The sequence below is a fragment of the Argiope bruennichi genome, chromosome 6, assembly GCF_947563725.1.
Source record: "Argiope bruennichi chromosome 6, qqArgBrue1.1, whole genome shotgun sequence".
NCBI classification, from domain to species: domain Eukaryota; kingdom Metazoa; phylum Arthropoda; class Arachnida; order Araneae; family Araneidae; genus Argiope; species Argiope bruennichi.
In genome coordinates this window covers 39,274,031-39,287,277 of record NC_079156.1, presented here as the reverse complement: position 1 = coordinate 39,287,277, position 13,247 = coordinate 39,274,031, and the positions used below count along the sequence as shown (strand labels likewise).

General features: G+C 31.7%; 1 protein-coding gene across 2 annotated transcripts in view; it reads right to left on the bottom strand.

Annotated features, from left to right (window-relative positions):
* The window catches only part of LOC129971347 (short-chain dehydrogenase/reductase family 16C member 6-like), a 77,855-nt gene that overhangs the window by 39,787 nt on the left and 24,821 nt on the right, over positions 1-13,247 (bottom strand). For both annotated transcript variants that reach the window (XM_056085020.1, XM_056085021.1), the window contains exons 2-3: positions 1,657-1,901; positions 471-587 (exon numbers count right to left, since the gene is read on the bottom strand). In XM_056085020.1, coding sequence (XP_055940995.1) covers positions 471-587; positions 1,657-1,901 — 362 coding nt within the window. The remainder of the gene's footprint in view (positions 1-470; positions 588-1,656; positions 1,902-13,247) is intronic.

The window sequence follows — 13,247 nt, the reverse complement described above, 5'->3', positions numbered from 1 at the left end:
AGGAATATGTAAAAAACAGAAATGTTTTCAGTTTTAAATATATCTTCTGTACGAAATGATTTTTAAAGAAGAATTCTATTTACTGTAAATAATCGTTTTAATGCTAAATATTTAGCTTGTTACAATATAAGAACCTTAAAGAACTAAAAATAATTCCAGTATAAAATTATGTTTATAAATAGTTTCATAATTTAAAGTTTTTTTATTCGATAAATAATAAAAACTGTCTAATAAAATATATAATTAAATACGAAAAATTTATTAAATTCCAGGTTAATTAATAGTTAATATAATGTATATACATTTTAATATAATATGTGAGGAATTTAAATTCCTTTACGAAATGCTTTATACAAAGTATGCGTATTCAGAACGAAGAACATGAATGTGCATCTCTGGAATTTTTTCAGACTTTTTTCCCCTACTGGTGCATCAATAGGGAAAATGGTAAAATAAATTCTCTTACTTACGCTTTCAAGGCTACAAGCACTGAAAAATACCCAGGTATTATAATAACTTCTTGATTTGCTAAAACGGCAGAAACTATTTGATCAGCAACATATTCTGGCGTCAGCATGGCGAATAATCTAGAAGAAAAGAATAAAAATTCAAACTGGATTTTATTTTTATCTCTAATAATAATAAAGATGAACGTTTCTGGTGGTGACGTTCGAAAGGATAGACCGTTGTATGAAGTTACAGACCACATACCAGATTTGCTACAGACTACTTTGGAAGATGAGATTACATCAGTCGGAGAAATTCCTTTAGAATTTTAACAAATTAAAAATTAAGCACGATTTTGTCTTTTTTTCTCGATAAACTCTCGAAAGTGTTATTGCATAAAAATAATTTTTATATCGTTTTGAAATTTTATAATTTGGTGAACTATTGAGTTAACCTCACACTATTAACGAACTTTAGGCTAAACCGCATGTTATTAGCGAACGTAATCAACAAAAAAGTAATAGCAGTATGAAATTAGTGAACTTTTGACTAACCTCATGCCATTGGCAAACTTTCAGTTTAATCACATGCCACTGGCGAGCTTCATATTTCACGGCATGCCATTGGTGAATTTTAGGCTTAACCGCATGCCACTAGCGAACGTAATCAACAAAAAAGCTATTATAGGTATTGTGTATTAACAGTATAAAAATTTTGAACTTTTGATTTAATATTATGCCACTTTTAAATTTTTGGCTTAACCACAAGTCGTTGTCGAACTTTAGATTTAACCGCATACTATTGGCGCACTATAAGCTTAACTGCATGTCATTGGCGAACATAGACAACAATAAGCAACAACAGGTATTGTGTATTAGTTGTATGAAATTGATGAACTTTTTACTTAATATCATGCGATTGATGAACTTTTAACTTAAACACATGCCCGTGACGAACTTTAGATTAAACTGTATGCCATTGGCGAACAACGTAAACAAACTTACATGACAATAGCGATTAATTTCTCATTACAATATGAATAACATATGGCGATTAATCACTTATTGCAAAAAGCATAACTTCTTTAGAAATCCTTTCGGAGATTAACTGCTTTTTACAATAAGTATTACGTCCTCGGCGATATTTTTTGGCGATTAATCGCTGGCATCCGATTAATACCATCAATAATTTTCATTCAAAATCACTTACCCTGCTTCGACGCCATCGAACATTCCAGTATTGATGAAGTAAGGACACACTACAGAAGATTTGATGCCATTATATCCTTCCACGTGCAATTCTAGCCTCAGGGATTCCTCGAATCCCACAGCGGCGAACTTGCTGGCGCAATAATCGGTCAGTCTGACCGCACCGGTATGACCAGCCAAGCTGGCGATGGACACGATGTGGCCCATGTTTGCGGCCATCATATCAGGCAGGAAGGCCTTGCATGTCTGGAAGAAAATAAGTAGAAATTTACAGAATACAAATATTAACTGCCTTTATACAGTGCGGATTTAAGCATTTAGGTATATCTTTTTGAATAACAGTCATTTTCACGTATTAATACATTTTTAACTGCATAATACATTCATGATTTCTTTCAGATAAATTTTTTTGCTGTTATTTTAATAATTTTTTTGGAATTTATTTTTATTTTTTAATATATAATTGAAGGGGAAAAAATAGTTAAAGTAACAAAAATAACCTTAATGATTGGATAATTATTTTCTTATTTACAAATAAAAATATTTATATATTATGTTAGATTATGACTAGTAGACTTTTACTTAGTAGACTTTTAATTAACAGATAAAACATTAAAATTACCACTTTGCAGCACTTCTTGTCAGTTGAATTATAACATAACCAGATAAATGAACAATTGATTCTCGAATATTGTAAATTAAATAAGAAAATAATTATGCTTCAGTTTATTTAACCCTTATCGTGGCAAGATTGCTTTTTTTGAAGGAAAGCAACAAAAAAAAATGTATATAGGTAGCTTCTTTACGCTATAAAAAACATTAAGAAATAAATAAAGAAATCGTGTAATAAAAATCGTTTAATAAAACTAAGTTAAAATATATTTTATAGTGGTAGTATATTTTTATAAAGTTGTATGTATGGTATACTATACAAAATGAACATAAGGGTTAATAAGGATTTTTATGACCAACATAAACGCCAATTACATTTTTTTTTTATAATTTAAAGATTTTTTTAATATATTTTGCAAATTTACTGAATTAAGAAAAAAAGATCCTAACTTTTTTTAATCCAGCTGATGTACTTATTCAGCCAAAGGGGAGCGCATATCAACTTTAACCTATTTATCAATCTCTTTTATTCTTTTCACTTGTAGACAGACATAATTCCGAAACTGCTTATTTTGAACTCAGTGAGATAGATCTAAAATGCAATGATTCATCGACACTGCTATCGAATTCTTTGAGATTTCATTATTTTTTTACATACTACTCGTTTTAAGTTCCCCAGACTAACACTTTTCGACGATTGCATTTCGCTAAAGGATGGTGCGCAGAAAAATGAGCAGTTATTATGCTTCTTAATTCCGCAAATAATATGACATCACCTTATTGCTAAATGTAAACATCTCCTCCATTCATCTTTCTTTTTTGATGAAATTAACGCCTTCTGACGCATGCGCAAAGACTTTCAGAATCTAGAAATGAACAGTATTGTGGTGAATTGCATATAAGCCTGTAACAGCGCTTCTACCCGAACAGCTGTTTTGGTATAATTGTTAAGTTACTGGACTGCGAACCACAAAGTCCCAGGTTCTATCCTATCGCGTCTCATACCTCCTCATTGGTGACCTCGGACTCTGAACCTTCAACTTTCGTACAGCTGTTGTGGCGCCATCTACCCGCAACTAAAGTCGTCAGACTCACTTGACGCAGCAAAAACCAAAGTCGTCAGACTCACGTGACACAGCAACCAAAAAGTCGCCAGACACACTTGGCGCATTAGCACCCACAAACGCTCGCCATAACGCTTGGCGCTATTCAAAACTGGGTACATGCCCATTAAGACAACAGCTACTAAATATATCACTACACAACAGCCATATCGTTCGACTCACTGGAGGGAGAGTACTGTGATGAATTACATATAAGCCAGTAACAGCGCTTCTACCCGAACAGCTGTTTTGGTAAAATCGGATCGTTACTGGACTGCTAACCAAAAGGTCCCAGGTTCTATCCTCCCGCGTCTCATACCTATTAGTATATATTTCTTTATTTAATTTTGGAAATTATATTCATTTTTAATATATAATAACTAAGTTTAATACGATGTTAATTGAACTGCATTCCTCAATATACTTCAAATTTCATCCTATTCTTAAATTTTGTTCATTTCAATATAAAAATATTTTTTTTTCAAATAAAACAAATGGAAGCGGTCTCCAAAAAACGTTCTCGCATACAATTTCATAAAGGTGTCATCCCTTGGCATTGGTGTACAATAGTTACGAAGTATTAACTTTTGGCGGTTAGCACTTTACCCGAATCTTTCGTGGCATCCTTGGCGAGTTTTTTGGCGATTAATTCCTGGCATGCAGTTAATAGTATCCAAATATCGAATTTGTGTTTCAGGCATGTTTTTCTCAACCGATTGGAATAAAAGTTTGACACGCAACTGAAATAAAATTTTCAAACCAAACTATACTTGTATTCATAAAAATTCCATACTAAATTTGATATATTTAAGTCATTACGTTTTTGAGTTAACGCGTTTACATGTTTCTGAAAGTCATTCCGTTGTTGGATTTGGTTTAAAATTAGCAAGATGTCTATACTATAGATCATAGGTTCCCAAAGTGGTCCAGGTGGACCCCCAGGGGTCCATAGGAGACCACACAAGGGTCCACGTAGACGTGAAAAGAAAACAGGGGTTCACACGTTGTAAGTGGGGGTCCACGAAAAATTTTCTGTTTTCATAATAAAGAACAAAAATTTTGGCTTGGATTTACCTATCAACGTAAGCAGGTAGCATCATTCACTAGGTAGGTACTCAAAAATATTCGAGACTCAGTTCAAACACAGAATTGAATAGAACAATAGATAATAGTACAAGTGGGGAATAGTGGGAAATTGCGAGAAAATTTTTGATAGCGTTTCCCTCGTCATAACTTGTCAAAAGAAGTTTTAGTGCCGTTACCAACCTGTTAATAAAAAAAAGGAGCAGATTGAACATCACAGTACGGGGAGATTTGAGATTACTTCTTACAAAACTGAAGCCAAATATTGATAATTTGCTGTCAATTCATCAAGTACATCCGTCTCATTAAAAGTATGACTATTTTTTATTGTTGATTTACATTTCAGAGTTCATTGTTGATTTTTTTTTGTCAATTGTTGATTGTTTGTAATGATAAATGTTTATAATTTTGTATAACCACAAGTATTATTTTAATAACTAGGACACAAGAAAATGTGCTACTTTTTTTTTTCTTCTTAACAGCCCCAATTTAGGGTGATATTTTTTAGGAGTTTTGGGAATACAGTAGAAATGTAGCAGCAAGGAGCCTACCGAAAATAGTAAAACTTTGAAAGTGGTCCACGAGAAAAAAAAAGTTTGGGAACCTCTGCTATAGATGTTACATATATGTACCGAATTTTATCTGTCCGGCTCTCTTCGTTTTGCAGTTATAGTGTTAACGTATATTCGAACAGCTGGGCAGACAAACCTCCTCTGATCAAATTTTACTCGAAATTTGTTAAAAATCTACACATTTTACGTAAAGAATGTATATTGAATTTCAACCGTGTAGCTTAAAGCGTTTTTCAGTTGTCTTTGTCATAGACGGACAGATGGACAGTTTCTAAAATTATGTTTTTCGAACTCAAGGAGGTGTAAAACCTGGAGATACTTATAAACATTGAGTTCGAATTGTTTGGCGATTACTATACTTTATACCACGTATACGAGAAAGTAAAAAATTTGTAGTAAAATAATTGCTATTACTTTTATTTCAACAATTTATTTTTACTTTGCATAAAAATCTGAATATAAGGTGTTTATAGTATCTGTACTAATTTAATAAGCTGAAATTCCTTTATTTTCTGAAAATTCAAATAATTTACTGTTCGAAATTTCTTCTTGCTTTCTTCGAATAACAAGCTTTAAAGGTCATCAGGTGCAGAGAAAAAATATTACAAAATACAGCGCATGAAATTATTTTATCAGCAATGGCAAACAATATAAAATAGGCGCCATTATCAAACATAAGATTTTAAAGCTATTGCTCAATAATTTATGATAATAAAATAATATATCGAAATTTCAATGATCAAATAAACAAGATAATTTTGTAAATAAGTAGTTGAAAACAACATGTAACTACAACGATTTATCATATTATCTATTGGTTTTCCTGGAGAAAAATAATAAGAAAAATAAAAATAATTCTGGCTACAGTTTGTATTTCAAATAACAATTCCAGTTTTCAAAATTGGCATTCCTTTAAATATTGGCTTTTCAAGATTTTTTTAAAAAAACATTTATGTCAAAGGCGTTTAAAAAAAATATTTTACCAGCATTTCAGAAAATACTTCAATAACTTCATCAAATTACCTCAAAAGTATTTTAAACGTGATTGTATAAATAAATCAAATATTTGGTTATTTAAAAATTAGCAAAGCTATCTATATCCGTAATAAAATATGAAAATAAAATTTTGAATTAAATCTGTGTCTATTGAAATTTTATATATATATATTTTTGGTTTAAGTAGAATGCATGTTCGAAGCAGTGAAGAGACTTGGATTTTTAATTTCGTTTTATTCTATTCTGAGTGGCAGGCATGATTTTTACAAGAATGCTTAGCGTTGCACAAAAGCAGAAGGCAAAAAAGGACGAACAAATGATCACTAGTCTTATATAACATAGGATTTCTGGCCAGGCGCCAAAGGAATACGTACCAGATAGATACAACTTTGACACCTTTTCAAGGGCAAAAGTATCACTTTCATTTGATACGTAGTACTGATGGCGCATTATTTTTACAGAGGAATTAATTAAACCGAAAGTGGAATTGGATCACGAAATAAGAGAATATTTTAGAATGAAGTTACGATGGGCTAAATTAAGATAAAGTTTTGGAAATTAATTTGGATTAAATTAAGAGTTTAAAATATCATTACATATATATATAATTTTATATATAATATATATTATACATATTATAAAGTTCTAACGTGTTATGCATCATATTAGAACTTTTTTTCAATACAAAATCAAGAAATTTATGTTTAAAATTATTAAATATATTTTTCTGACTTTCTAGACGATCGTTATTAAAAAGATAAGTTTAATTTCTTTTTATTCTTGTACTTTTTATTTTATCGAACACTAAGCAAAAAGAGAATATGATGCCATTTATATATTACTAAATTTTTTATAAAATTAATAATTATTCTCGAATTCGACAGTTTAAAGTACGCACATTTATATCTCATAATTAACAAATAAACTTCAAACAAAAAAAAATCATAGAAGATAAAAAAAATTTGAGTCAATGCATTCAACTTTAAGTCACATTACGAAATTAAGTGTTCTTGTTGTCTCCGATGAGTTAGCATAAGAATTGTGTGATATCAGAAGAGTCTATTTTGATAAATTAGGGGTGAGTGAATGAGTTTGTATTTCGTGGCAAGAGGGCCACATGTGGTCATGCTACGTCAATCTTATGATTAGAGTTAAGAATTTTGGAGAAGGAGCGTTAAGAGTTGGATTTGACCGTGTTTAGCTCTTTCATAACGCACGATTAAAGATTATATCAACAATGGAAGGTAGAAAAAAATATGTACCGAATTCAACTCAGTCTTATTTATTTCAATTTAATAATTTCACCACGAACTGCACTCAATTTTATACTTTTCTTCCTCTCAACAAATTCATGCGTCTGCCAGAACGCCAACCGCCAACTCGTGAAAGCCACGCTATACCTACAACGAACTATATGATGTCTTTCTGTAATACTTAAATATAAACTAAAAACTAAATAAGATGGTCATAACGAAAATCAAAATAAAATACCTCTATATATTTGTATTTCTATTCTCTAAATAAACTGACCCAAATAGAAATTAAAAATAAATAAATTGTAAGCAATAATATAACGCAGTACAGATAAATGATGAAATTCGTTTTACCTTCTTAATGTGCGTTTCATAAAAATTCACGGAACTGGTTTTAGAACATTAAGAAGGTTTTGTTGCGACAAAGAAAAATAATAAAGAAATAATGCTTATAATAATATACAATAGAATATATAAATAATGAATAAAATGGCGTCCCATATATTCTTCCATTATTTATCGCATGTCACAACTATAATTTTTCTTGGAAGAGTTCAAAAGAAATTAATTATCAGTGAAAAATGTTTAGGAAAACTAAATAAGTAATTATTCTTGATTTTCTTGTGGAGTGTATGTCGAGGCCAAGAAGTGAAGTAACACACTTCTACTGTTTTTCTATGTTCTACTATGTTTAACACACTCACACTGTAAAGTTCTATGTTTTTTTTCTTAAGTTTTATTAAAATTACTACAATTTCATAAAATATGGTTCATGTTTTCGAAAAAAAATAATAAACTTCAGTTGTTTTTTTTTTTTTTTTAAATGCTACAAACAATGCTTTTCAATGTTTCCGAAAAGTTAAACATAAACATATGCATTTTATTGCCAGTTTCAACATAGCGAAAAAGAAAAAAAAATTGAAAAAAGAATACCTGAACAGTGATACATAAAGCATTACTTAATTAACGAATATGATTGAGAAATTCCCGGTTTCTACTTCACTGCGGTAGAGGGGGGGGGGGCTTTTTTTTTTTTTTTTTTCTCTTAACTACAATGCTATGCGGGCGGACAGGCGAAAATGACACAAGGCAGAATCGTCGAACAGGTAGTTCTAATTCATTCTTGCCCAACATCCCCAACTGACCTTGACAGGAAATCGAAACCCAGTCTTTAAAAAGTTCATGGCATCCCCTCTTTTCTTTTCTTTTTCTGGATGTGCGTTTGACCCAGAAGCATGGGTAGAGACACCCACATTTTTTTTTCCGCTCGTGCCTGTTCTAGAACAACAGGATTGCGAGAAAAAGACGCAACAAGATATTCCTGCTGATAGGATTGGACCACAACTGTCAACATTATAAAAAGAGACCGATCTTGTTTGCGTCAGACAGATTGATAATTTATAATAAAAAAAAAAGATTATCAAATGGTAATTCCACATTCGCGGACAGAAAACTAATACGACATGTATTAGTGGATGGATGGTCCAAGAGAAATTGAGACTGATTAAAAATAAGCACGTTCTATTGTGGTCACTATTTTGATTGCTGAATAAACAGGAAAGCTTAATTTATGAGCTATTTTCATTTTAAAGGGAAAAGATTTAATTTAATGCAGTGTTTTACAAAACCAGTGGGAGTAATCCCCCGAAAAATTTCTCGCACACTCTCTAATAAAGATGTTTCCCAGAGAACGCCTTGCATGGTAGTGGCGTACAATAGTTACGAAATATCAACGTCTGGCATGAATTTAGTATTTTTACAGAATCTATCGCGTCATCATTGGAGAGTTATTTTTATTTTGAATCCCACATATAAGAATTGTGGACTGCGTAGCTTCGTACATTGTTATGTATTAATTGCATATCACAGGCGATTGATCGTTTACAATATATCGATCTTTGTCGCGAATCTAGCGAACGATATATTATTCATGTAAAATAAAATTACATGCCTTGTCGCTTTCTTTTCCAATGTATTTTTTACTTTCTTGTATGCAAAATATATTACATACAAAGAAAAAAATATTGGAATCGTCAAAAAATTCGAACCTGAGATTTTGATGGATCTCCATAATTCAGATTTCCCAGAATCTAAAAACACTTTTTTGGAATTATATCTGTCTGACTGTCCTTCTGTTTGTCTATGAACACGATACCTCAAAAGCGATTTCAGCTAGGTGGTTAAAATATGACATTCTTTGCAACTAATATATAGATTTCTATCAAATTTTGAACGAAGTGTCCGTCCGTCCGTTAGACCGAGTGCAAGTGAACATGCTAGTTACGAAACGGAAAGATCTGGATGAAAATTTAGCCCTAGGAAATTTTGTACACTGATTTATCATCTAAAGTGTAGATCGTATAAAATTTGGAACTAAATCCGTCAAGGAACTAACCGTCTACCAGTGTATACTTTCTCATGCACGTAAACGCGATTTTCAAAAAAGCAATATAATTTGGTATATGATTCTATGACTACAGTTGCAGTTCTATATCAAATTTTAAGTTTAATAAATCATAAAAAACGCTTTGAAAATACATATTCTACTCTCTAGTACCATTGTCAGTGATTAATCGCCAAACATCGCCAAAAAGCTAGAATCAAGCCAAACATCGATGTTTCATAATTATTGTTCGCCAGTGCCATGCAGTTAGTACACAAGTGTCAATTTTCTTTATTTTAATATGAAGCACACATTTCTCATAAATGAAAATAAAAAAATCTGAGCATTCAGGCCTTGCCCGAGATCCACAATTTTATAGCACAGAAAGATCTAGATGCATAAAATTTCGTATGCAGTTTTATAACTTAAAGCGCAGTTTGTATCGAATTTTGAGCCAAAAATTGAGCCAAATCCGGCAAGAAACTAACCGTCTATCAGTGTATATTTTCTCATGCACGGAAAAGTGATAACTAAAAAAAGCAATGAAATTTGGCATGTGATTTGGTTACCAAAAAAAAAAAAAAAAACTTCGTAAATACATATTCTATTTCCTTGCACCACTGTTAGTGATTATGGCGCAGTATGGCCAAATGTGGCTTTTGCGCCAATAAACCACACAAACCAACCAACCAACCAACTGTTAGTGATTAATCGCCAAAAAGCTAGAATCAAGCCAAAGATCGATGTTTCATAATTATTGTTCGCCGATATCATGCAATTAGTACACAAAATGTGGCTTTCTTTATTATTTTACGACAATAAAAATCAGAATATTCCTGGCTTTCAAAACTTGCCCAGGATCCATAATTTTATGCAAGAGAAGGGACAACACTTTTCTAGAGACAATGCGAGACTGTTTCAGGGAGATATTGATTGGTTTTAATATCTGATTGAGTTGAAAAAAATCTCGTTTTCCAATGCATTAAAAATTGCTGAAAAGAGTAACCAATTATTTACATCGGTAAATTCATGTTTTGTTTTCAGATATTGCTTGTAATAAACGTGTCCTTCGTCTATTTATGACCGAAAGACGTACGTACAGTTTCACAGAATAAAACCGGATTCACCATCATTAAGCAACCCTCTATAATTTCATGTAGTTATTTCACTTAGTTGTTTAATTACGAAAATTGAAGGTGTTTTTTTCATTCTCGATTACCAAAAGATACTGTATAAGGAAGTTAATGCACAAATCCGAAAACATCATTTGCATAAACTTTCATTTAAAAAAAAATTCCATTCCTGCACAGTTGTTGCCAATTCTTAAAACACTCTTTCGGAAACTTCCACAGTTCAATACTCTTTCAAGTGGATTTCTTGAATATAAATATATATAAGTTAAACGACCCGATTTTTTTACTTCTCATATACATAGAATAGAGAAAGCATAGTTATCGTCAAAAACTACGAACTCGAGGTTTTTGAGGAATCTATACGTTTTAAGAGCTTCCTGAGTTCGAAAACCACATCTTTAGAAAATATCCGTCTGTCTGTGGTAAAAATAACTCAAAAATGCTTTGAGCTAGACGGATGAAATTTGGCATACAGTCTTAACAAAATATTTGCATATTTCTTTAAACTATTGAGTAAAATCTGTTCAGAGGAAGTTCAACTATCCGGGTGTTCGAAAGTAATTAAATAAGATAACTACAAAACGAAGAGAGCTATATAAATAAGATTCGGTACACAGAATTAATATCTGTAGTGAAGACGCCTGCCAAATTTTAAGCCAAATCCAATAACAGGTTTATTGTCTGTCGGTCTGTACTTTCAGAAACATGTAAACGCGATAATCATCCTTGGCGAGTTTTTTTTGGCGATTAATCCCCGGCATTTAGTTAAAAGTATCCGAAAATCGAAAGTGTGCTTTATACTCGTTTGATTTAAATATATCATATTTTGTATGAGATTTTGTGATTACAAATGTGATTTTGTGTTAAATCTTTGTTCCAATCGGCTGAGAAGAACGAGTATAAAGCACACATTCGATTTTCGGATACTTTTAACTACATGCCGGGGATTAATCGCCAAAAAAAACTCGCCAAGGATGATACGAAAGATTGAGTAAAATTGTTAGATTCACGCCAAAAGTTAATTTTTCGCACATAATGTACGCTAATACCATGCAAGGTGTGTGGTGGTAACTTCATAAGCCAGATAACAACTTCCGGACACGAGTGTACACTTTTGTCTAGTGGCTTTGTTACTCGGTTATGAACCCTAACGTTGCGAGTTCGAACCTCAACTTGCACGACAAGTTTATTAAAGAGTATGCGATAAAATAGGAATTTTAGGGAAGTCACCCCTGTTGGTTTGCATTTCAAATCGGGATGGCTTCGGAGAAATGTAGGAGGCATTTGTGATGTCTAGTACTAAAAATATTAAAAAAATCAGCTGGAGTAAATCTCCTCAAAATTTTCTCGCATATATCTCAAATAAAAGTTTTATCGTTCTCACACAGCCTAAAACTGTGCACTTTAGATAAAGCTATGATAATATCAAACAATCATAATTACGAAAATATAGATCTTAGGCATGTATTTAACATTTTTATTAAATCAATTCTGAGATCTGAGCAATTAATCAACAATATAGATTTAACAGAAAAGAACCAGAAAATCGAATATGTATATTGAATCCTTTTTATACTTTCTGGTATACTTAGAATAGAGAAAGTATAGTAATCGATAAAAAATTCGAATTCTAGATTTTAACAGATCTCCACGTTTTACACCACTCTGACTTTGGAAAATGTCCAACTGTCTGTCTGTGACAAAGATAGCTTAAAAACACTTTTAGTTAGACGAATGAAATCTGGTAAATGGATTTTACACAAAATTTGTAAATTTCTATCACGTTTTTAGCAAAATCCACACAGAGGAAGTCTGTCAAGCTATTCAATTATAAGTTAACCCTTTCTAGGGCCGTGGGAAGTATGCTTCCCACCAAATTTATCAATCTTTGTATGGAATTATGTAGATTGGCATAAGTTCTGACAATTTTTTTAGAAATACAGAAACTTAGATGCTTCAGTTCTTTATCTCACACAAAATAATGTGTCTTTATTTGTTACTTAATTATTAATGAACCAAATTAATTAATGAATCAAATTAAATTTATCTAATAAGCTAAATGAATCCCTTTTCTTATTCTAATTTCAAGCCTAAAAATATTTTAACATAATATGACTAGAAAAAAATGGCCCTTTAAAGGGTTAACACAATAACTGCAAAACGAAGAGAGGTACATGGATAAAATTTGGCACACAAATTTAACGTCTTTAGAGTAAAACTTATCAAATTTTGGAAGAAATCCAATGATGGGGGTTGTCCGTCTGTCGATCTGTACTTTCAGAAAAATATAAACACGGTAACTCAAAAACGAAAAGAATTAAATATATATGAAATTTGGTATGGGATTTTGTCACCACAAGTGTAGCTTTTTAACAAATTTTTGTTTCAATCGAGTGGGAAAAACGCATTTAAAAAAGAGATTCAATTTTCGGGGACTATTAACCACAAGCCAGGGCT